The sequence below is a fragment of the Achroia grisella genome, unplaced genomic scaffold (genome assembly GCF_030625045.1).
Source record: "Achroia grisella isolate CSIRO2021 unplaced genomic scaffold, CSIRO_AGI_Agris_v1 utg874, whole genome shotgun sequence".
Taxonomy (NCBI): Eukaryota; Metazoa; Arthropoda; class Insecta; order Lepidoptera; family Pyralidae; genus Achroia; species Achroia grisella.
Window position 1 is genome coordinate 5,617,314 of NW_026713051.1, and position 26,611 is coordinate 5,643,924.

A 26,611-nucleotide genomic window follows, 5' to 3' on the forward strand; every position below is an offset into this window, starting at 1 on the left:
AAGGCAGTGGGTAATATTCATATAGAATATGATATATTACCCACAGTTAATTAAATTACCTTCGCTGTGATGTAGAAAAGATTATTTAGCACCATCTCCGTAGCTTCTGCGGAGCCCAGACCCTCACGCCGCCCACTACGACCGGCTTCGGACGCGTAGTACTGAAACAATATATATAATTTAGCAACAAAAACAGAACTCAGAGGTACTCTGTATAAAAGTTTCGATGTTCTAGACGTTTTACACACCGCTTTACTTCCGATGGTAGCGTGTTAGATTCCTCGCATGGTACAAATATTTGTTTTCAAGAGTATGATTGTTTGTATGTATATGTACATATGTTGTACGTATGATGATGATGAAGGTTTCTTTTGATCATTAGCTGGACAGTAAGCTTGTTTGCCATTCTAATCACTTTAAAAAAATGGGCGTCTTTGAAATACATAATATCTATAAATGTTTGAAAAACCTTTATTTTTATATTGTTACGCTAAAATCGCTATGCAAGTGTGTAGTCTAGGAGACAATTTTACTTTTTAATTACAGCGGATTCCATTTGTGTTGAAATTTTGGAATTCGATTGTAAAAAAGTTCGTTCGTTAAAAATTTTTACACGCAAAACACAATGCAGTTGCAAAACTTTTAGCGATGCGGTTTGTGCAACCTGTACAGTGGTTAATTTTTTGGGTTCGATATAAGAGCATTTATTACATGAAATAATGCTTGAAACACAATGAATATTGTTGAAATGGTTTTTGAAAATTACACGTTTGCAAGAATTCAGTATCACTCCCGAAGCTAATTGCGTCAAGTCACGACAAGCTCCAATACTTATAGATACAGATATTACAACCCTGCAATTTTACTGCCATCCTTCAGCCTAAAACAAAAACACAGCTTACAAGATCCTTGACGCTTTTTACAGATGAACCACATATAACCAGATAACTATGTACAAATTCTACCTTTGGTAGATAGTTAGTACGGTATATATACTAATGATCGCCCAATGGTCAGAATTCTATCATAATTAATTTAAAAACTGATTAAAATTTATTGTCGAAGACTATACTTCTATGTGTGTATGTGTAATGCATGGTAGTATATGTAATGATTTTTTATTTCATTAATGTATTTATTACGCATAATTAAAAAAAAAATATATATATATTTATTTTTACACTCCATCTCTATATAAATTATGTGTGCAAAATTTCATACTCCGCGCAATTTTCGTAAAAACGATAGAGCGTATTATTACGAATTAATAAGATGATATATATATATACATGTATGAGAGTCTAAACTAATCTGTATACATTACTAGTGGATATTGAAATACCTGTATGTATGAGAGCGGGTTGGCTGGAGGGACGTTGGGGTCCACCAATTCGATGTTGACGAGCCAAGGCAACAGATACTGGAGCAGCAGCTGTCGAACCTCCGTACGAGCAGTTTGGAAGCGCGCAGTAATCTCTATTTGAAGGAAATTATATTCATTACAATCGTCGCGTTAAGTGAAACAATAATAAATTCAACATAAACGAACAAATTAGGAGTGCAATTACAAATAACATCGACTGTCAGCGTCGTGCCGACCGCAACACTTGATTATGCCCACATTTGTTTTTTCAAATACGAGTACATATCTTTATTGCTTTTTTATGTATAATAATGTAATGATTCACCTGCCTGCGCTAACGGTTTACGCTGGTGGGGCACTACTGGAGGATGATAAGAAGGTCATGAGGTCAGGTAAGTTAGGTCATCGTTCACCAGGGAATTTATCACGATGGTTTCCAGGGGGAAATGTGTGGTGGTCAACCTGACATGGTACATTGCTAGCAATGGGCTTATTAGTACACCTTACTAAATTTTCTTTCCCTGACTATAGCTATTACATAGCAGCGAAACATTAGTAGGAACTTTTAACAAACTTCTAGCCACATTCAATCTCACGTTTCAGGAATACGGCAGGTCGAGGTATTAAATCACTTTAAAAGCTATCTAACAAATGAAGCATTGTCTAAATAAACTGACAATATCTCGCAACTTTGTCTAGGCGGGTGAATACACGCCGTTTCCTCAATATTAATTTACCATTAGCATAGACTCGAAAACAAAAAGTTTAGCAGACAAAATGGATTTTGAGGCTTGTTGTTGCGTTTACCCCGTAATGTATGCGTGAATTGAACCCGTAATGTATAACAATTTGCCGAATAACAAGCAAGGAACTGCTCTTTCATTATTATTGTGATAAGACTGTGATATTTCTACCTATTATTCGGAAAACACATCTGAATAATAGGTAGAAAAAAAATATAATTATTAATAAGTGCTTGTGTTAAGTCTATTGGAATAAAGATTATTTCTATTCCCGATGCCGGATTAGTTAGTGGGAAATATGGATTGCATTATTCTGATAGAACAGACGTCCAATTTCGAATTGGTTCATTAGTTTCCGAGATTAATCCTTAATTTGCGGCGGCATGATGGACCTCTGATGTCGTTGAATGCAATGATGGCTGGGCTAATTGACCACACGTATAAATGCTTTTGTGGACAGTCCAGTACAGAATATGTATCCTGTTAAATTGCTTTGTTTTCTTATATTGACGTAATAGTATATGCTATTTTATGCATGCGTAGCTTAACTATTCATGTACAGGTACATTAATATAAGAATGACCGCTGAGATTTCCGTTAGCTATAAATGCAACTATATTACAAACAGTCAGTACATCTAGTTTTTCATTAGCGTTTTTAAGTAACAACATGACTAAAATCTATTCTGTTTTAACGGCCTCGCGTCCTCGTTTAGCATATTATCCTACTTATTATAGTCGCTGATTTCATTCCTCTATGCAAAGATTTGTATAAGTATGCTTGTTTGTATAGTTCTGAGTTTTTGATATGTGCATTATTAAAAAAAATGTCTTTAAATATTTGTATTAGTTGCCTATTATGTTGTGTCTATTGTTCATGATCATTATTATATTATATTTTGATTTAATTGAATTTCTTTTAGCTCCGATATAGAAATAAAATCAAATTCTTTAAAAAGGATACTTTGGCAAAATATTTCTATATACATATTTTTGATCGCCTGTTGGTCGTTAACTTACAGACGTAATCTTTATTAGTTACAACAACAGAATTCAATTTGTTTGATCGTAGTTATTATTTGGTTTTAAGTTTCTGTGTACAACTGCTACGATCAATATTAGCAGCTGCTATTTCAATTACACTGAAGCTTCTACAAAGGTGCCGTTGGTTGATTTACAGACTTAGACTTACGAATATTTACCTGCACTAAGTTATTTGAAAAGATTCAAATCTGATTTATTTGCTCTTTCCGTGCGAATACAATTTATGAACGCGATTGTAGAATAAAAAACGATAATGGGGATTTTGATTGAAAAATACTTTTATAGTTTCGTAAGCATTTGGATTTATTTTAGAAAATAATTACACATTTTATTAATGCCAGAACTAGTAAGGGCAGGGTTTTCTCAAATCAAAAGAAAACGTTGCACTGGCTCGACATACATAATATGTATTTATGTCGAATGGTATGAACGTAAATAATATGCGGTCGTAAACTATACTAGACATAAAACTATCTAAGAAGTTATCTGAGAGATAAACATTTCAAACAGAACTTGTACGGAACTGGTGTAGTGAATATTTTACTTATGAATTTGTTTTACTTCCAAAAACTTTACATGCACTGGACATTTCATAAATCCCAACTTACTAATCCACCTATCTTATTACTATCTAAATTTTATCTCCTCTTCTCTTGAATAAGCTATTTTACTATTATTCTAATTAAGCATACGCGAACAACTTTAAACATGTGATCGGTGTAGTTCTATCTAGTTGAACTCAACATATTTAAGGGGGTACTAGTTTCCAATTTGTTTCTTCTTTAACTAATGTAACACATTATTTAATTATATTTTCCATTTGGTTTTATACATGTTTCGTAAATAAGATAAATAAATTTTCTAATATTTGTAACGTCCTAAAACGTTACATTATCCTTAACAAAAGACGCCCTTATATCAACTTAAGGCGGCTTAAAGAAAACTTTTACATACAACCTGTAAAGATTTGGTCTCACTTTTTCCTTGGTCTGTGCTAAGTCTGTGTGGCTAGAGTTTATAAAAAATAGTATGACTGTCCTTCATTGTAATTATAACACGGGGATTTGAGTTTCAGGGCTTTAAATATACACAGACATATATGAATATTTTACAGCCAAATTTTAAATATATCAGGTAAGTGAAAATGTAAATTCTGTCTACGGTATCAGAAACGACTACCTTAAAATAGCAATCTAATAGGTAAAACATAGCCTGGCCCATGTGATACAAGCTATGCTTAGTGCAGACTGTTGTAAATGTACACCACTGATAATTTTGGTTAATTGACATACCGTATTGTACCGGTACCATATTGTATCGTACCGGTCTAAGTCTGCAATGATTGTGTATAATGTAAATTATTGTTTTTAAATAAATAAATATTATTATTATTCAAATTAAATCAAAATATCTTTATTCATGTAAGTCTATCACAGACTCTTATGATATGTGTATTATAGATAGATAGACATGCGTAACGTAAGATATAACGTCAAGATTTTGTAAGGGCCATGTTATTTATTACATCTTGAATTGTACCAATGTTAAAGTCATTCACAACTAAATCAATATTATTACAAAAGGTTGTAGAGCGCGGTTAAATGTTGTCAGACATTTCTGTGTTACATTTGTTTTGGAATAAATAATAATAATTATTATTATATTTTATGCAAAAAATTCTTAAAAGATAGATATTTCTACTTGTAGTTACGTAATGCGTATTTTGAGTAGATAACTGAATTATATATGACATATGGAATAGAATAATGTTTGAGTATAGTTCTCCTACTTTTAATCTGAACGTAGGTAAATATTATTTTATAAATACGGCTACTGTGGTATTATCACCCCTTTCGATGGTGGTATATTTGATGCAAGGTATAATTAACATATACATGAAAATGGTTTCTAATAGTTCAAGTTGATTTGGTTGTTATATGTAACTGTTTATGGCAGTTATTCAGTACTTATATTGTTCTGATTAAATATCAGTTGCATTCCAAACAGTTGTAAACAGATATATTTTTTAAGTGTCATTGTTATAAGTACTTGAGTTTGTAACAGGCTGGATTAATTTCTACGTATTTCTACTTGCAAGTTCATTATTATTGTATTTTTCTATTACTGTATTTGTTTATTATTATCACTATCATCATCATCACTGTCTTGCTTTTATCCCATTATTTGGAGTCGGCGCGGTATGTCATTCCACTGATCTCTATCGGCCATAAGGGCCGAGTAAACTCTCCTTTTATTTATAACAATTTGCTATTATATCTACATATAAATATGTACACATATATGCATTTATTTTTACATATATACACACACATCAACGTATATTATATGGTAACATTAAAATAATTAAACGTACAAGCTCTGCTTAGTTTGGAATTCGACGGTACTGTTCTGGGGGTTCGATCGTTCGACGTCTGGGTGTTTGTTTCTACTCAGGTCGGTAGTTAGGACAGAGCCGCACTATTCAGCCCCACTTGTATTCTACAATACCGTTATGTAGTTATGTAGTTATGTGAGCTGTTGTAATGCATTTAGAAGTATGTCCCGATGTACCGACAGAGCATGCAGAGCCTTGTATTAGGCTCTGCATGCTCTGTCGGTGTTCGGTTCTTGACTTGAGGTTCGGCTCTTCTTGAAGTGAGATAAGTTCGCAATTATTTCATTTGCTTTATCACTTTTGGTGTTATGTGTATTACCTTATCTGTAGATGCCTGTACACATGTGCTGGCATGTGATATTGCGGTAGACCGCTGCCTGACTGACGTTTGCAGGCACTCAACATCTGGTGTATGCATGGCTGGCTGCCGTAACTATGTGATTAAATGCTTAATGCAAACGTATATTGATATAAAACTATCGAGTCGCCCAGTTTTACAAGGGTACTATTATTACTGGCTAGTGTGATTTTAAATATGTAAGAAATATTGAAAATTTAATATTTTTTTATATTTGAGTACATACAAACAAATATATATATATATATATATATATATAGTCTTTATACTCAGTACGTACGTACTGAGTACATTATAGTAATTAATACCTACAGTCTAACAAACAAAGATGTGTTTTATGTAGAAGTAATAAATCATTACATATATCATCATATGTACACATTATCTTGTATACTATAAGAGTAATAACGCTGATTTTAAATTAAATGATTAAACGCAAATACAATTTAGCATTGCGACATTGGCAGCGCGAGTCAATAACTTTTAATTAAGTATAACAGTAAACCATCAAAGTAAACGTTTGCTTGCTACTTATTTTAAATATTTTTATACGGTTGTAAGAAAATTAAATTGTGTAGGTTGATAAAAGCTTTGCAGACGGAGTTCATAGAAAAGGGGCTCATTGAAACGAGGGAATACTCAATTCGAAATACATATTTTTGTTTTTTTACCAAAGAACTTTAAATTGATTTGATAATTATTTTTTAATATGAAAATTCATCACTCACGCTGTACATATAAATTTGATGCGAGTAATTGATGAATGCGTTTGATGTCGCGTTTTTCTGAAGTTGTTCTTATTCTTAAAAACGAAAGCCTCTACTAATAAATACAAAAATATGGATGGACAAAGAATTATCAACTTTAAAACGGGAGGCGAAAGAACTACTAGACAAGCCCACAAATCACTGGGAATATATATAATATGATACATGGCAAGAAATTAATTATGTTTAATAGCAACCGTATTACCAATTAATTCTGTGTAGTTTTTAATTTTAAATGATTACAATGCAAGTGTAGTTATAATAATTTGATTGCAGTGCGTCTACAGAGTAACACATGTTTTATGTAGCTATTTATTTTACATAACATCTATGACTTAGCATATGAGAAGCAAATAAATAAAATATAAATTCTAATTTTAGGCTGGTAAGTCTACTCCTGAACCTATAGCTGAGAGGCTTGTTATTGAAACTCAGAAATATTTGACGCCGAAAGTTTATAGGTAGCTGACAGATTTGAAGTAACCACCTTTCGATCTATGGCACGTGACATTGTCATGCTAAGATATGTGCGCGCCAAAATAATCTTTGATTGTCATTACATTTACACAGTCATATGTTTTTAAATTAAATCTGTTTAAAATCAACAACAAATGCAACAGCGTTAGATGTTCACTTCACTTGAACTTTCAACATTTTTGGATCAAATCAATATACAGTAACAGACGAATACTCTAGTCATCTGAACAATACAAATGAAGAAGAAATAATATTGTGAATTGAATTTTATTTAGTAATAATTGTTATTTGCACAGGTAACCAACCATTAAAAGGGGAACCGCTACGTATTCAAATATTTAATATTACTACTTAGTAAACGTTATACAGTTGTAGTTTGAACGAGGTAGGTTATATAGGAGGCGACTGCGTGGTTATCTCTGTCTGAACAATTGTAGCTTGCAAGCTTTTCAGATGTGATTCTGTTGTAGGATTGCCAATTACCAACATACGAGTTTATCTGTCAATCCAGTAGAATATAAAAAAATGCTAAGTAACAGCTAATTTTAATAATGGCAAAGCGATTACCGTTAAAGCGAAACGTTTTTTACTTGGACAAAATTGTAACTTATTTGAAAACATCCTCACTTTCCAATTACGAGGGATAATACGAGTATATACGTGATCTGTGTCAACATTGGAGTGTACTCAGTGTAACAGATGCAGTGGATATGGATCGTATTACGGTAAACATTACTCATGGCTATAATACTTCCTGCAAATAAAGTTAAGCCGAGTCACGGGGGTGAATTTGCGGCTTAGCAAACAAAGTTGAACTGTTGCAGACACGACGTTCATTACAGGCAGATTTTACACAGGTTATGGAGTTTTAATTAGATCCGAAAAAATGGGTAGTAGATATATAAAGACAAAAAAACTGGTAAGCTGCCAGTATACATTCATTCAGGTTCTAATGAAAAAATGTAATCTGCTAATACACATATGTGTATGAACTAAATTTGGTTCTAGAGAGCTTATGACAATTTCATAAAAACTGTAAACTGTATTAACCATAATTATTTAGGATCATTTTAAATTTTTCACTACAGTCGGAGATTACTGAGAGTACTGCGATAATGAACAATAAAAAAGAGTTGAAACGCAGTAACGAATACCTTCTAAAGGATACCTCACATAAGTTATAGTGATCTGCAGGCCTGAAACAGATTATAGTGACTAATTTCCTCCCGGTACAAAATTTATAGGATGGTTAAGATATATATATGTTGAGCAGCAGCATTCTCGGAAATATGTAAAAATAATTTTATATAATGAGCGAAATTAATTTTAGTTTTGCAATATAGTGCTGACAGCGCATAATTTAATTCAGGTTAATTCACTGCATACATCGTTAACGCATTTATACCGGAAACCTAAATACGAGTGTAGGTAAATAATTAACTGTGAAAACACTAGTTTGGGAATTGTATTGTCATTATCGTATGTTATTGTGTTTATCGTACGTGCTTATGAATGCATCGGGGAGCTTACCTGAGAACATCGGCATAGTGAGTTCGGGGTGCAGTTGGGACAGTTGCCGGGAGAGGTACAACTGCGATCTACAGTATGTGGTGCACAGCAGCGCGTCCAGTGTGCCCCGACCCTTCTCTGAACCTGTTGACAATTCGTATAATGTTACTTTATCACAAGAATCTTTTGCATCATATCCACATCTCAACTTTCAAACTGGTATATAGTTTGTAAAGCTAACTGCTTGGCGGCAAGTACAGATTCCCTTTACTGGTCAAAAATAAAATTTTGCGAGCACCTAAAACTGGACGATTTTAGCTGCACGCAGAAAATAAGGATAAATGAAGCGATACGGTATACTCGTATTTCTTAGGATACTTAAATAAAATCATCCAATCATTCTAAATAGTTTGTAGTGAATTGTAATGATAATATCAGTACTTACAAATACAAAATCGTGTACGTTTCCAAGTCGTGACCATTTTTACATCGTTTTTGACATAATAACAGACACGCGAGACAGGAATAATGTGGGAGAGCGTCGAGACATTGTAATACCTACTTACCGACCAACTTGAACTTCCTTTTTGCGGTTTTTCATTGATTTTATTTATTTCGTAGATTTTATGTATGTATATATTTATATAATATTAATAAAGTTATAAATACTTATAAGTCCTGCTGAGATTTGATTCAGCGAAATTTATTAGTCAAAGTTAATTCTATTATGTTATACTATATTATATATAAATAGTTAACTTTATACTGCTATAAAAGTAGTTGATTGCAACGTAAGTAACTTTTATTATTTAAAGATCTTATATTATGTAGCTTAAAAGACTTTCCAGCGCTCTTTACTGTATAACAGACACTATAACGCATATTGCGGTAATTTATATAAACCTTAAACAAAAATTTAGTGGGAGAGGGAATTGTCAGTAATGGGGACGAGTGAAATAATATTAATTAAGTACAACATAGGCGTCGGGAGTGTCCCACTATAGTAACCTTTAGGTAGAGTAAAAGGACTTTCAATTCCAAGTAAAAATCCACTTTAAAATTTTCTGTGTATACTCAGGATGTAAACTATTTTTATACCACTAAGTGATAAGGATGGTCCAACCGTAAATGATTATTTTATAGTTTTGGACAACATTATTTAGATTTTTTTTTATATTTCAGCATTAAAAATATACACAACTCTAAATTATCAACATTAGCATTAGCAAAACAACGTTTGCCGTGTCAACTAGTAATGAATATAAAAACAATAATTTATAAAAGCTAATTCTCACTTTAGGATATCAAATTTAAATTGAAATATTAATTTATATTTTTTAATAGTCGCTCGAGTAGAGTACGATTGGGAGGCGCAGGCGTTGAGGCGTAAACTTATTGTAAACGTTCAGCGATAGCGTCGCCTGAGTCGACTCAAGCTCGGATATAAATCGGTCCTATGCTTTTGCAAATAGATTAAATAGATACTCCTATAATTTGCGATTATTCATGCGACTACTAAATTTGCGCTTCTAATATTAATTAATTTAATGTAGTCCTATGCAAAGTTCTGTGCACACTGTACAGGTAACTTATGCCGTAAATTTTATCTAAGGCTTAGGCCTCCGTATTCGTGATTTGTAACTTTGTTTTCAAACAGTTTAGAATAATGAAAAAGTCAACACTGCATACAAATCAGTTAAGCCATTTCCGAGATTAGCGTACACATACTCAAATAATTACGATTTTTAAAAATAAAAATCGTTTTTCGATAAGTGTTCCAGTAGTAGTTTCTTTTTTCAATATGCCCAGCGATCATTTGCAAATTTATTATATGTTATGCTAGCGACTATTTTCTGTTATCCGCGACTTCGTTGGCGTAGAATTTAACTTACTTTTAGTAAAAGAATTAAAATTTCTAGAATAAACATTAGCTAGCGAAAGTCCCGTCAACATCGGTGCACCTGTTTCAGAGATTAGCAAGACTGTGAAATAATATTTTTTGTCTGTCTGTTTAGTTGATCTTATAAATAAACACATTTAGAGATTGCTATGCTCTATAAAGCTGTAATTTGCTTTTGTGCGAATAATCTCCTCAGAGTACGCGATAAAGGTTTTTTTCGTATTTTTTTCACATGCTGCGTTTATTTTCACATGTACATTTTCGAAATTTAAACACGAACCTTAACGTTTTTGAAAGTATTCTATCATCTATATTAATCAGGAATTATATTTTAGGAAGAATTTTTCAAATCTATCCAATAGTTTAGAGGCTGTTCAATGCAAACAAACAATGAAATCTTTCCTCTTTATATTATTAAGATGATTAGTATAGACTTCTTATCAGCTGGGTAGCCGCACAGTTTGCCAAGCAAATTATATAAAAAATACAGATATAAATTACGTTACGAGGAACGAAATAAGTAAAATTATTTATTGTGTGACACGCGAAAGAGGTCTACAGCTAGTGGTCGTCATATAATAAAACCTTACAAAGTTAAAACTAATATCTTTACTTTATAGAGGAGCAATTAGACGTTACACGATTTCCTTTAGAGCATCTCGAGAGTTAATACTAGTAGCAGGCGACTTTCCAGGCTCTCTCATCGGGAGATATTAAGGAATAAAAGATACTAGAAAATATTATTACGGCAACCCTGCAAGTAATATGAATTAACCAGACACGCAAGTAATTGTATTTGACATTATGACAAATGGCAGTTTTGAATTTGGATCTTGTGACATGTATTGTGTATGTAATAAATTTATTAATAACCAATATACATAAAATAATATTACATGAATATTATGATCTCTAATTTGAAGTAATTATCAGTAGCTTAACCTTTAACGTATCGGAAAAAATGCGGGACAAAACTATAAAATTGTTTATACTCATTCTAGACAGGTGTAAATACCACGCCTACGATGTACAAAATCGCGGGCATTGCTAGTAATATTATAATATTTAATTCTCACAGCCCTTTGTTGCTTAGTGCTATACTGGGCTACAATGATATTAAAATAATAACGTTATACACATACAATTAATATAGGTGATATTGAATTGTACTGTCTTATTAGTATTGCCGACTGCATTATGACATTACCACAGAAAATTTGATAAACCCGTTGCGTTAAACCACATGTGTGTTAGGTGCATAATTGGTGTGGTTAGTTAATTTTCAAATTAGGGCCTATTAAATTTGTAGTAAAATTGATTCTTTAGTGTAAAAACGGTGTGATGTTTTACTGAAAAAGTGATGAACATTAGTTATTCTTTCTTGTAAGGAGTTTCTTGTAATAAAAGTGTGTCCGACTCAGATTGATAAGAACTTAAAAAGACTTTAATTGGAATTTAATAATAATAAATTATTAGATAATACATAGTTGGTTAGTGCGTATAACTCTGCTTTATAACTGTGTACATTAGACTGAAAATTCTAATTAAAAAAATGTAAACACACGTGTTGTAAAGACAAATATATATATATGTATATAAACTGCAAACATTATATTGCCTTTGTATTTATGTATTTTACTCTCTATTGTAGTCTAATTATATAAAGCTGACGATCTCTATAGATCACTAAACGCGGCAGTTCTCAAGCGGCAAACTAAATCTCTCTCACGGTACCTATGTACCGAAAACTTACTTCAGCCGCATTTAGTGACAGTTCTCATATGCAAGTTTCCAAATTATTTGCCGTGAGGATACCATTACCACGTGTATATTGCACAAAGGGTTCGCCATATTGTGAGTGTTCCCACACACTCACTATGTAATATAATTGTAGACCAGTGTAAAGTTTGTGGTATTGCTATTAAACTATGTACACAAAGATGACGTAGGTGTCACCTAGGAACGTAACTGCGTAGCGGAGCGTGTGAAATCTTCTACAACAATTCTACTGCCTTTCCGCTACCGTGGTGACGGTTAAAACATTCTCAAATAATTTCCCAAATGTTAACTACTTCACGTGTATACCGAATGGGATATTTCATTCTACAACACCAAAAGATATTTTGGAGCTACATTTTAATGAATTCATAATTTTCAGTATTTCAAATATATTATGTACATATGTACATATACCACATATTTTTTAATACTATATTACTTTATTGTATATACTAGTTGAGTTTCTTGTCGGATAAACTAAACTAAAGTAGCTAGTTGAACTGGACAGTAGGATTAGTGATAAAAAATAACATGCATAAGGGATCCAAACTGTTCTATAGTTACAATGCTAATTTTGAGTTTTTTTTATGACCTGACAACACACCATGGATATGTCTGGAGTTTTAAATTATGTTCTAGTACTTTGGGGAAGTTCTGTAGAGGTTGAGAAAGATTTGAGAGTTCATAGGCAGCGTATTCGAGCAATATGCATTGTATGACGACAGCGACAGTTTATTTGGGACGAGTGATTTTATGTCAATTCTCATCCACATTTTAGAAGAAATGATATGAATTAAATAAAGGGCAACCGAGAGCAAAAATTATAAATTAATCATAAGAACCTCAGTGATATAAGTATAGTTATAAGAGAAATGTATATAATGTCTACTTCGCTACACTATAGTATATGATTTTTAAACATAAGACTAAAACATAATAATACACTGTCAAGCTTACTTTAAAAGCACTGAATATTTTAATTAATTATGAAATTTCATTAATATAATTCTCATGAATGCAGTGTACAAATGCTACGCGTTCCCTTTAATAGTTATCTGTACCAGTAATTATAAAGAAATTTTAATGGAATGTTCATTTTGAAATGTATAAATAATTGATATTTTAATGCTATCATTACTACTTTATTGGAACAGTCTGTACTGCATGAATATAATAAAGAATGATTAAATATGCACGTCTATATAGCATGCTGAATAAATGGACATATTTTTAATGCTGTTGAAACCTAACTGACAGTATTCAGAAAATAAATTATTTCATATGAAGCGAAGTTTCCTCTTTTCATAAATAAACTAAAATGTTGTAGTAAAGATGGAAATGTTTAAAATGTGATATTATATATTAATGAAGGTATTTATGTGTATTCTGTTACTATAAGTATAATTCTCTATTTTGTAAGTAATTCATATTTATAGCTATACCGCAATCGCGTATTAATTTCCCAAAGGTTGAATTGTAAAGAATGCTATAGCATTAATTCCACCCCTAGTAGCATGTCAATTAGTCAATAAATATTCAAATAAATTAAATTAAAATATCTATTTATCTTATATACGCAGTCACTGGAAATTGGGTCGCACGCTGAAAAGAGACTTTGACGCAGATTACATTTAGTCATTGATTTTAAGTTTTTTAGTTTTGTTTAAAGCTTTTCACACACACACACTACGGCCTCGTTTTAATTGAAGTTAAAATACATTTATATAATAATAAGATATCATATTCGGACGACCGGGGGTGTAGTGGTTTAGTATAATGCCTTATTTTCTATGGATATTCCTGTGTAATATTTGTACTAATCAGTAGGTTTTATTGAATTTATCACTCTAACTACCATACCTACAAGACTGTTATCCCGCATAGGGTAGTACAACTATCTATTATTGAGTTTATATATGGTGCAGTACTTGATATGCTCACATTTCACTAGATTTGATATAACTTTTATTTATTAAAATAAATATTATTTCTAAAGAAGTCGCCATCTGTGAATGAAATTGAATAGAATTATTCCAGCTGATAAAAATTACATATTTTTTGTAGTGTTAGTACTTTTATATGCATTTAGTGACAAAATGTTTATTTGAAATTATAAACCGACACTTCAATTTTATTTAGTTATATAGAAATATATCTGTTCTGTTCAGAAATTATATATGTTCACGTCTTTGTCTCGTATACATAGTAAAAGCTTTGTTTAGTTTGAGGCTAGATAGCTCTGTGAGACACTTCCGGACTTTCGTGTTTATTGCTACAGAAAGTATATTTTTTTAATTCAATTGAAACGAAACAAATATTAACTGCAACAATACCTCATATAAAACATATTACATCATATTACATCATTTACCTCATATAAGACTATTAAACTGTTATTTTTATTAAAGAATGAAACTGATATTAATTTAAAAACCAGTGTTTCGTTAATTCTTCTCAAATAAAGTAGCTGGCTAGTCGAATTCAATTGTAGGGATTGTGATATGTACGTATACATATGTACATATTAACTAACGCATATATATATATATATACATTAGCTACTCGGCAAATGTTGTTTTGTCACATAATTTAATTATCGACCGCCGAGCGCAAAAAATTTCTAAAGTAATAATATCTCTAATAAAAAGTGGGGGAGAATGGTAGAAGGGTGAAATATGTGGGTTTTTTACTAGGGGGTACGGCAAATAGTTTATCTTCTATTCTCAGACGTACTGACGACACACATGGAACTTTATAACATCGGAGGAGTTTTGATACAAATACTATGACACGAGAATATTATGTATTAGAATAAAATAATCATCAATTTGAATATAAACAATCAAGCTACAAGTTCTACAACGCATACATTGAACTAGTCATACATAGGTATAATCTTTTTTACAGAGTAGCAAATACTATCTACGTACTACGAGCACGTAGCACGTGCTACGTGCCTCGTAGCTGACACTACACAGTTTCTCAATCTCATAATATTTAAACGTTTATACAAAGTTTTAATTAGACTGTAATTTTTGCGTGTATTCTACATTAGCATAGATAACAATAAATATTATGTTCGTTATTTTCTCAATCATTATGGACAATGTATATTTTATTATTGAACAAAGTACTACGTTATATCAATAAAAGCCATATTGTAAAAAGAATTACATAATATCAATATGAGGCGGTGAAGTAACAAGTGGTTAGGGGGGAAAGTGGGTGGGACCTGTTGAATTTGCGTTAGTGTGCCACATGGAATGAGATGAGTGGGGTGTTTCCAGGGGGCGACCCGTCGCTGATTTCCCGGGTGGCTGATGCATTTAGGCAAATGCACAGGGTTGCAGGGGGTTCGGAGGTGGGCCATGCACCTGCGGCTATATAAACAGCGGCCGCGTCGGCCATCCGTCAGTGAGTTCTGAGACTCAGTGCGCTACGGTGATACGGCCTAAACATGGCTCTCGCGAATCAACTCAACGCTAACTTAACATTCGATGCAACTTTATCCGACGCGTTTTCCGCCAACGTTACCGGCGGTGCGAATCATACGTTGGCCGATTTCTATATCGAACGACTGGTCAATTTAATGAATATCTTCTATACGCCGTTCTTAGTGACTTCAGGGTTAATAGGAAATATATTATCCGTAATAGTTTTTCTAACAAGTAAATTACGGATGCAATCTACTAGTCAATATCTATCTGCGCTCGCTGTTTCTGATTCGATGTTCCTGCTACAACTGCTGCCGCCCTGGTTAAATGCTGTGCAAGTTACGGAAGTGTTCCACCGACACGGTTTTTGTCAGACATTTGTCTACACGTCCTATGTGACTAGCGGGACAAGTGCTTGGTTAGTGGTTGCATTTACTGTGGAAAGATTTGTGGCAGTGTTATATCCCTTGCGTAGAAATGTGGTGTGTACGGTGGCTCGGGCAAGATACGTAATTGGCATTATAATCGGGGCGGCTCTGTTGATCAACGCACCGGTGCTGAAGTACGCGGTATCCAACGCTAATGGTTGCAATATCGACTACGAGTACTTGGAACACGCGGAACGCTTCAACATCGTGGATACAGCGGCGTCATTTACAATACCATTGGCGGTGATCATATTTCTGAACACCTGGATAATGGTGGCCGTGTGGAGGCTAGAGAAAGCACGGAGGCAGCTGGTGAGAGAGCAGCGGCCGCGGCGGGGGCTAGCGGCGGCACGAGAGCGGCCCCCGCGGCTGCAGGGCTACCAGCGCGCACAGCAGCGCATCACCAGAATGCTGCTGTTCGTGTCCACCGTGTTCGTCGTGCTGAACATGCCCGCCTATACGATGCGTATACTGGCCTACGCCTACAATATGGTGAGTGATCACGATTCATTATTCCCGCGAATAACATATCAATTTCAACCCATTTCTTAGCGAATGATTCTCATAACGCTAAGCGACTACTCAATATTACGCGACTGTTATTATACAATAACATTTTTTCACCCACATACCACAACACATTTAATAACAGTATACACAAAAACGTAAATACTACATACAAAATCATAATTACATATACTTTTTCTTATGAACCGTGTCACTTTAGGAGTAAAAATAACTTTCCGCTGTTTATTCAAAGTAATCAAAATTCTAATCTTCTGCCCAACTTTCTACCTATGTATGGATATACTTAATGTAAAATTATTCTTTTGAATAAAAATCGCTAGTTATTTTAGAGTTTGGGACTCATCTTCCTACCTAATTAATACCTTCAATAATATGTCTAATTCTGTGTCTTCGTACACATAAGGCCTCTTAGTAAACTATCTATACAAAACGTCAAATACGGACGGTGTTTGAAGTCAATGTCGCGAACTTTTAATGTCATAAAAATTTTCACTTATATATCGGCTTTACCATATGGTTCTATTGTTAATAGACGAACTACAGATGCCAATATCTTCAAATTAAAGAAGTAAATAAAATGAAAAACAACCCCCCACAAATACAGAACTATAAAATTGTAAGAATAAAAAAAAACTAAAATATACATTTTTGATTGAAAAAATATGTGACCTACAATTAATCAATAACAATTCAATGGTATATCTGGTAACAATACCTATTATGTATACGACCTTTCTGATGGAACCATATACTGTAAATGGCGGAAACTTATTTGTGCACCTAATAATTTTACAGTACAGTAACCTAATATCACATGTTACTGTAACTGTAAAAAAGTAACGCATAATAAGAATCTTGTTATGCATTACAAAAAATTTATTTAGTTTGCAAAACAATTATATATTTTTTCATTGACATGTAACAACATTGCTTTTGTGTCATGTAAAAGTTATATAATTCGCGTATTTTATTGCAACTAGTAACATTTTGTAAGTATTATAAAATATACAATATAACTGCGATGCTGAACGAAATCCTTCATCGATTGGCTGCACCGTGCCTGCGTACTAAATGCTTTTTCAAGTTACGAATGAGAGACCCAATGTTAAAGGGCGCAGAGGACAGGTCTCCTGGAGGCCACAGACTTGCGGACTCATTCAAGTAGAAGTTCGCAAATTTGCTTCTACGTGGTCGGGCAGAACACTGGGATTGGAGGTAGCCGTTGGCCCATCCCGATGGAGTGGTAGAAAAAGGAGAAGGCGGCATCCCTACGTATTTGCAGTCGAGTCGAGTGTATATCTCGCCTCTGTATCACATAAAATACAGACGGCCTCTACAGGACGCGCGGGCGTGAAGAAGGTACTTAATAGAGCCGACGCGGAGATAAGAACTGTAGTCCACATTACCTTATCTGTGCATAAGATTAGTGACCCGAAATTTTTGGAGGTATTTTCAGTGGCAAAACCTGCCATAAAATAAAAGAATAATGACGGTTTTATTGTCAAAAACAATACACAAATTTATTAATTTTTTTACGCCAAATAATTTTCCATGTATGTATGTAGGCTTTGAGGACGGTGTATGTGACGTAATATACGACGAGAAGTATCATCGAGTGACTACAGCTATATAGAAGTCGGTACAACAAAAATAATAAATTTAAATTTATTACAATACGTTTAAAGACAGAATTGAATAAAATATTATTTAATAAAATGAATATTACGAGTTAACGTAGTAAAAACCTGGTTTGGCTATAATTTATTAATTAATCCTTCGTTTTGCAGAAAGCTAACTTCAATAATATTGTATACTGATGAAGGTTATTCCTATGTTATAAGTATAAAATTAAAATTATCTTCTAAACTTAAAAAAAGCTCTAACTTCGTTAAAGAAAGCATGTACATAATACCATGCATAAGAAAATAAGTCCTAAATCCAATCCATTACTGTTGATAATGATTCACATAGCGCTATTTTGTCCCAAGCTACGCAGAGCTTGTGTAAAAAACTGATAGTTATACTTAAATACGTTTCTTTTTGTAAATACGTGCATAAAGTCCATGACAAATATACAGACAGATAAAAAACATCAAACTAAAGAATATAAAAATTTAGAACGTGCGAAGAATTGAACCCGTGATCGCGATTAATCGAAAAGCAAAATAAAGCGCTGGACCACCGAAACCGACAATGTTTTCTTTGCCGCCTATTTATTTTCTATAATACTATTTATTATTCACAAAGATTGTTTATAGACTTTCATAATGGAGATATCCAACTATTTGTATAATACAAACAGAAAAAAACTAAATGAATCTCAACAAATTCTGGAAGACGCATATGTATGTTATATTACATGCATGCCTATACATGTAATAGAACATAGATAAGATATGCGGACTGACGTACTTGACAAAAAGAAGTATATAGATATATATATACACAGATTTTAGAACTCAACAAAAGTCGCTAATATGCACCAAATATTCTTTGAACTTTGAAATAAGAAGTTAAATAGAATCAAAGTTTAGAACATTTAGGTACCGGCAATTATTTTTCAAGATTTATCATAATAATAATAAAAAACATTTCAAATTTATATTAGTAGTAGATAATAAATATAAGCCTAGATCAAATGGTAGACGTCCTGAATAGTTTTAAGCAGCGTCCTCAGTAAATAAAATGAAATACTCGGTTTTAATTAAAAAGAAAATTAACATGGTATTATTAAAATATTTGATTCTTTTAATTACTTGAATTTTATAATATTTGACTATTTTTTTTACGGCAATTTTATTAACGCGTCCTTTTTTAAACTGAGTTGTCCTGACACGTTAGTTTTTTCAATTGAATTGTTTTGGTATTATCAACTTCCAATCCTAATTTTTTTAAATTTAGGGTTGGCAACCTTGAAATAATACAGTCTCTGTAGAGTTCCAATGGCCTCTACGGCCCTATGGAAATTGGTAAAATACGTAATCTATATGAGAGTAAAACCGTAACAAATAAATCAAATATAAATAGCACGAACATTTCAATTAAGGAACGTAATATACGTTAAAAATGCTGACAACAATTGAAACTAATAATTTATACAGTAATTTATAATATCGTACCTTCCACAGTCTAAGTAAAGTATAAAAGGTTTAATCAGGAACTACTTAACTTTGTAGGATCTTAATGAACCCGCAGGAATACCTGATCTCACTAACTGCTGCTCTTACATTGTAAGCACTACATTTAAGTAGACTTCAACACGCAACAGATGTTTACAATCGCAACACCAACACACAGGCATACGATTTTTTATAGCACAGGGGACAAACGAGCATGAGACTCATCTGATGGTAAGTGATTACGGCCGCCCATGGGAACCCACAACACCAGGAGAATTGCAAATGTTTTGCCGGTTTTTTAAGAAACAATAAGCTTTTTTTTGTAGGTCTAGACTGTAGTGTATCGTTTTGGAGAAACCATTAGCTGGAAGTTGGTATTAATCCGAACAAACCGAGTATGTCGAGGCCTAATTACTATACCGACATGAATCCCATATCCGAACGTATAAATGAGGCATCAAAACAAAAAAAAATCTATTTATATTACCCGCTGTTGTTCTTAAATTAAGAAGTAAATATAATTTATAGCATAGCCTACTTAGCTGTGATGCCTTTCTATGCCGTATCGTCAAATGTCACCAAAACGGAATCGAGTTCGAATTATAGGTATGTCGACTGCAGAGTTAGATTACGGGTATATTGAAGAATTTATTACGAATTTACGGATTTATGAAGATAATTATAGATTAAAAATGAACTGCTTTTCTTATTAACACTATGTAGTTTCCCTCCGGGCATTTTCCTTCCAAATAGGTCGGGTGTTGTTTTTTTTCAAATTTTCTGACCATAATAAGACTATCCGTAAAATTTTAATACATTACAATCTACTCTTCTTTTTTGCACTAGTGCACAATAAAATATAAAAAAAAAATAAACCGCTGTACAAGCCTAACAGGGTTACTAAAAAAGGTTAGATTGTATACAGTGTAGTTATCCTCTACATGGCTTGATATCTCTAGTACCAAGGATGTATATTCAAGAATAGAATATCATCAATCAATCACATCACTATCACAAATCAATAGAAGCTCATCAATGTATATACTTTCTTTCTCTTGCTCCGGGTTTATCTATTTTTCTATTGAGAATGTAACATGACTGGATGAGTATCAACTCAACGAACGAACGAACGAATTAAAAATGATAGACTCCAGGATGTCCATGCAGATCAATCTTACATATATGGTATATAGCTAGCTATTAAAATACTAACTAATATTATTCAGTTGATTTAATCCCCTCTAGTGAAATTTACAAGCATCCTTAATGAGCTGAGCTCAAGGGGTGCTTCGTATGATGCCGATAGTCAATTATAAACGCGTAAATAAAGGATTATGCTGTAAGGTTCAAGAGACGTCCATTATTAAACTTCTTCATTACATACGGATTCAATAAATGCTTTTCGTTTCTTTGTTTACATATAAATATCTTGGAATAAAATGTAGCTAGGATCTTGATCATGGTATTGGAAATCTATAACTGAACCATTCTGATGGTTGATGCACAGAGCACACTTTCACACGTCGTGTCATGGTCTCGGCTGCTCCATGGCTACAATTTAATATGCTAATGACATAGATAATTACAGAGTATTTGTATAGCCTTTAGGAATGTAAGGGAGGTACCAAGGTACTGTAGTAGTGCGGGTATATAAGACAAAGACATAAATAAATAAAAGAAAGACAGTCCAACAACATTTTTAAAGTTATGGAGTAGGTGATCCACTTCGGGTATAAGATTATTCTCAGATTGTATATGTATACTTGATACATAGAAAATTTCATTAAAATCGGTTAAGCCTTACTGAGGGCCATGTTTTCACGCCTAAAAAACATGAGGAACAATTTTATAGGTATATATTTGCCATGATCTGAATATATAGGCACAATATTATTTATTCAAGAACCTTTGCTACAGGAACGCGTGGTAGGGTCTGTTAGTTGTGTATAAATATGTTCGGCATTCTAAGTAGAATGAAAACAACATCAACATTGAAGATGCAGTCGCGGGTCTCTTCCGCAGTTACAAGTTTGAAATATCATCTTAAAACAATAAATCTTTATTGAGACACAAAACTTAATCAAACTTTTAAAGAAGACAGCTTACGCTTGGTAAATAATTTCAGGACGGATCGACGAAGACTCTTCATATTTACACGTATATATTTCAAGATAAAATAAAGCAAGAATAAGTTTTCGCGTATAAGGCCATTTTTGAACAGTTATAAAATCTATCCGTTTTGTTTTCATCAAAAATGACTAAATGTATTACGATGAAAATCCTTATAATCAAAAATTGAATCTCTGCAATGTGAGAAACTGAAATATTTTCTCAAAAATCTTAATGCCAAAGTTTTCACTGGAACGGTATCACAGTATGAGTTAGAATTGATTAAATTTAGTCGAAGCGTGAATTGTTATTTATGCCGTTGACCGTAAAACTACGGCTATCTATCGAATCCTAGTAATTATTTTACAAGCGGCACACCGACCGAAGTGAATCCCGTGGTCCCGTTGTCCACACGGGCCATTTGTGTGGGTTGTGGTAGTCGAGGTCGTCGCGGTCACGGGCCCGGTTAGTTTGCGTCGTGTCGGCCCACCGAAATGAGTTGAAAACTACACATGTCTAGAGAGGTATCTGGAATATCCCCGAATATTCCTCCGTAACATAGGGAACAAAAATTAATCCAGTGTATTTCACTGAATTTGAATTATATGTGGTTAGTAGTTTGTAGCGTTTATATTTGTGAATAAAATGGCATAAAACAAATTTTTAAATAATACAAAAAAGGAAACAGCGCTTTCCTTGAATTTTTATTACCTCTATGATAAGTCATACTCGTTGCACTTGAGATGTGATTATGATGATGTGATATAATGTCAGATTTTATTTAATAATATTCTGATCTGATCTGCCTAGTGTGATCTGATTATGATCCTAAACGTAATAAGATCATGGGTTAGGAGTATAGAAGTATATAATTCCAGTCTCGGTACAAAACTTTCATGCAAAATGAAATTTTATGCTTTAAAAAAATATTCACCACGGGATTCCATCTTTGGAATGAGGCTTGAAATTGCTTGATTGTACGACACGCACAAATGATGTGGTACCACAGTATTAGTTACTGCATAGTTTGTTATTATTTTGTACATCCATTGTTGTATAATTATTACTTGTGATATCAACCCCTCTTGGTAAAAGCTGCATGCACCAGTATAAGTATAAAATGCACCAAGATTACTTTTATTATTGACTTTTTACATGTTTTTTACATGTATGTAAAGATCGAGATTACATTTAAAAAGATAATATATTTTACACAGTCTTGTTTCATAAACATAATACCATTATAATAATTAAGCTTGTCAATCGTATTACATTTCAAATTGATTAATTAATATTTACGTGTTTATGCCACGTTTACAATTGTAACAAAAGCAAAAAATAACGCTTTTATGAGTTCTCGGAAAAATGAAATATGAGGCTCGGGATAAGGATCCTTTATGATAGACACTGCCGCCCGCCCGGGCTGGACGCGCGCTGTCCCGTCGGCGGAACGATTCCAAATTGTTGTTTAATAACATTTTAATGGCCTACTACAACTTCTAAACCAATACACCCAATACATTAATGTATACTACTAGTTACTCATCTTAGCTTCAGATTTAATTATAATAGCATTCTCAAATGAAATAAATACCACTAGCGTGTCTCGCTAATTATATAATTTTCTATAAGTAACATAATTGACCCATCCGATGGTATGTGGTGACTGTGTACTGTACTCAGTTTGTCTATAAGATATTGCTTTTAACGGCGAGGTCGCTAGTTATTTGACAGTATTGTTTTTGTCTATAATTTGGTGCATAATAAATTTATATTATTTCTATTATATATTAACAGGCATCAGGTACGTGTATAACACTTAATAATATTAGACGCCGATTTGAGAACAGTAAGAAATTTATACAAATTATTAATTTATAATATAACTTAAAAAAAAAAAAACAAATTGAAATATCGAGTGGTTTAGCGGTTTTGCACACTGCCTTAACTCCAATGGGTGCAGGTCCGATACCTCGCACGGTACAAACACTTGTATTCAGAATTATAATTGATTTGTTTGTATTGGTATGGGCGTTTACTATGTATATTATGTATACATTAGAAAAAAAATGCATTTAAGTATATCTATCAGTTGTCACCTTGTGTACCCACAACATAAGTTCTGCTTAGCTTGGAGCTAGGTGGCGCTGTGTGAGCTGTTCTGAGTTGACATTATTTTTATAATAGGACCAGCAACACATAAGATTTATATTTCAAATGAGAGATTGAAGATCAGAATCTGTCTGTCCGTTAAAGACAAAATATTATTATTAGAGTTTTATAATACTATTTATATACAGAAACTCTAATCCTGAGATATAGAGCTATAGTTCTGAACTTTAAAATAAAATTAACTGTACGATATTTTTCGTAACTCTAAACCGATTTTGAAACGTAATAAACATCGTAGTTTATTACGTTTCAAAATCGGTTTAGATATTAAATCCGATATAGAATCGGTGTGTATATTATTAGTTTCGTATGTTATATTGTATGTTTTTGACAGGGCGAGAACGAATACGTAGGAAAGTGGGCGGCGATGCAACAGATCTCATACATGTTCTTCAATACCAACTTCGGTATCAACTTCCTGCTCTACTGCTTGAGCGGACAGAACTTCCGGCGGACGCTGCTGTTGAGTATGCCGTGGGTGCGAAACAGGGCGCGGGACGTGATGATGTTGCGACCGTTCCCACCGTTCCGGCCAGCCAGGGCCGCCAGCCTGACAAGTAAGGCATTCTGAATATCCTATACCTTCTCCCACTTGGTACAGCATGACATGAATCTGAATCGAGTATTGATGTTGTTCTATGCATTGTCATTTACTATTATTGATACAACGATCGGAAAACACGTATGAACTTTAGGATTTAGGTTTACTGTATTAATCAATTTTAATTCTATGTGTATATAACATATAACTCTTATTATGACTTGGTTTATTATAAAAACATAATAACATATTATAAAAACTATATTAACGTTACATGGAAATATTTCTAATGTATTGTACTGTACGTTTCTCTTTCAGTGTGTAATAAAATTACAATAAGTATAACAAACTCAAAATATAGCTGCAAAACTGAACCAAGTATTGTTTATATAGTATTATATAAATAATTTATTTTAAATTAATGACTATATTTTAAGGTCACATTTTTTATTATATCTTACTATCTACAATTAACTTTTTGTATTGAATAAAACAACGTTACCATATTTAGTTATACTATTTAAGTTATTTTTAGAGTCTGAATAATATTACTAATTATTTTATAGAGAACATAACTTCAATCCTTGGTTCAGTCTTGGCAGATATCGTTTACGTATCATACTTTATGAACTTTAAGGCATTTAATCTGATAATTTAACCAACACGCCCCGACGCCGGCTCGGTTAGCGCGAAACAAAATGCATACTTATGTGTTCCATTACATTGTATTGATAGTTTTTAACTCGTTTTTCGATAATTCCGTGTAATATGTGTTTATAAAATGGTTAAAATTCTAGATCGTTGTTTCATTTTTATGCTCGTTTTGGGCCAAGTCTTCGTCCGAGTGTAATTGTGCCATACTGATTAGCTAGATCCCATGTTGATTTAGTCGAGTTTAAAAATATAAATAACATACAGCCACTGTTGTAGTATATGTGTATAAGATACACTTTAATATTATACATAAATAATAGTATGCATAACACCATTCGTTTTTATCAAAAAAAAATGTAGTCATATAATTTTTACTTACATTACACAAGTACAAAAGAAGTCATTTCTAAATTGAACATTATATAAAATCTTTTGAACGGCGTCGTAATAGTAACTTAATCCCCCACTCTTGTATGAAGAGAGACTTGTGGCTTGTTCAGGGACGTTAATACGGTGCTATGGCTTCGTCTGGATTAATTTGTACGTTTCAAATGATGAAAGAATTTTTCAATAAGGCACATATGGACTAAAGAAATCACTTCACAATCCCACTCGCTTTTTATAACAGTATTCACATAGAGAAAGAATAACAAATATGACTATCGCGATCTCGAAACAATACTATATATAATAATATTTTTATACTAATACTTATATATAATTTAATAAGATTTGTGCAGAGTAAAAAAATATTCTGAGAATTTTTTTTTAATAATTCATGATAAAAATACAATCAAAAACAGTATCAGTTATATTACCAATCTTTGTAAAAAACGGTCGAGAAAATTATTAATCTATTCTGTTAATACTTTCAAGCGACCATTAATAAACATTCTAAATCATATAAAATACTTATAATGAGCGATATCAGTACATCACTCCATCAATGTTAGTCTTAAATGCATCTAAATAAAATATTTACTTTATAAAATGGGGAGCTATAAACAACATTGTAGTAATACTTATCGGTCACTGCTATCACTAATTGCCACAATATATTTATTTTCCTCAATAAAATAAAAATCAACCCTACTCAAAATTGAGCTGTAAACTACTTTGTTGAATACTTATCATTTGGTCGATCACTAATCATTTCAGAGATATTTGATTATTTGAGCTTTATGATAATAAAAATCAACGTACTCAAATAGAACCAGGCAACAAAGCCCTGAATGCAATACTGTAAGGTTATTCTTAAACTGTGCTTTTTTTTAGAAATGTTTGTAAGACTC

At 32.8% G+C, this 26,611-nt stretch overlaps 1 protein-coding gene across 1 annotated transcript in view; it reads right to left on the reverse strand.

The window, feature by feature from the left end:
• LOC131853039 (protein furry) overlaps positions 1-26,611 on the reverse strand; it is a 161,028-nt gene that overhangs the window by 60,149 nt on the left and 74,268 nt on the right. Inside the window, exons 28-30 of the mRNA XM_059203831.1 lie at positions 8,677-8,799; positions 1,343-1,476; positions 60-161 (exon numbers count right to left, since the gene is read on the reverse strand). Of these exons, the coding sequence (XP_059059814.1) occupies positions 60-161; positions 1,343-1,476; positions 8,677-8,799 (359 nt within the window). The remainder of the gene's footprint in view (positions 1-59; positions 162-1,342; positions 1,477-8,676; positions 8,800-26,611) is intronic.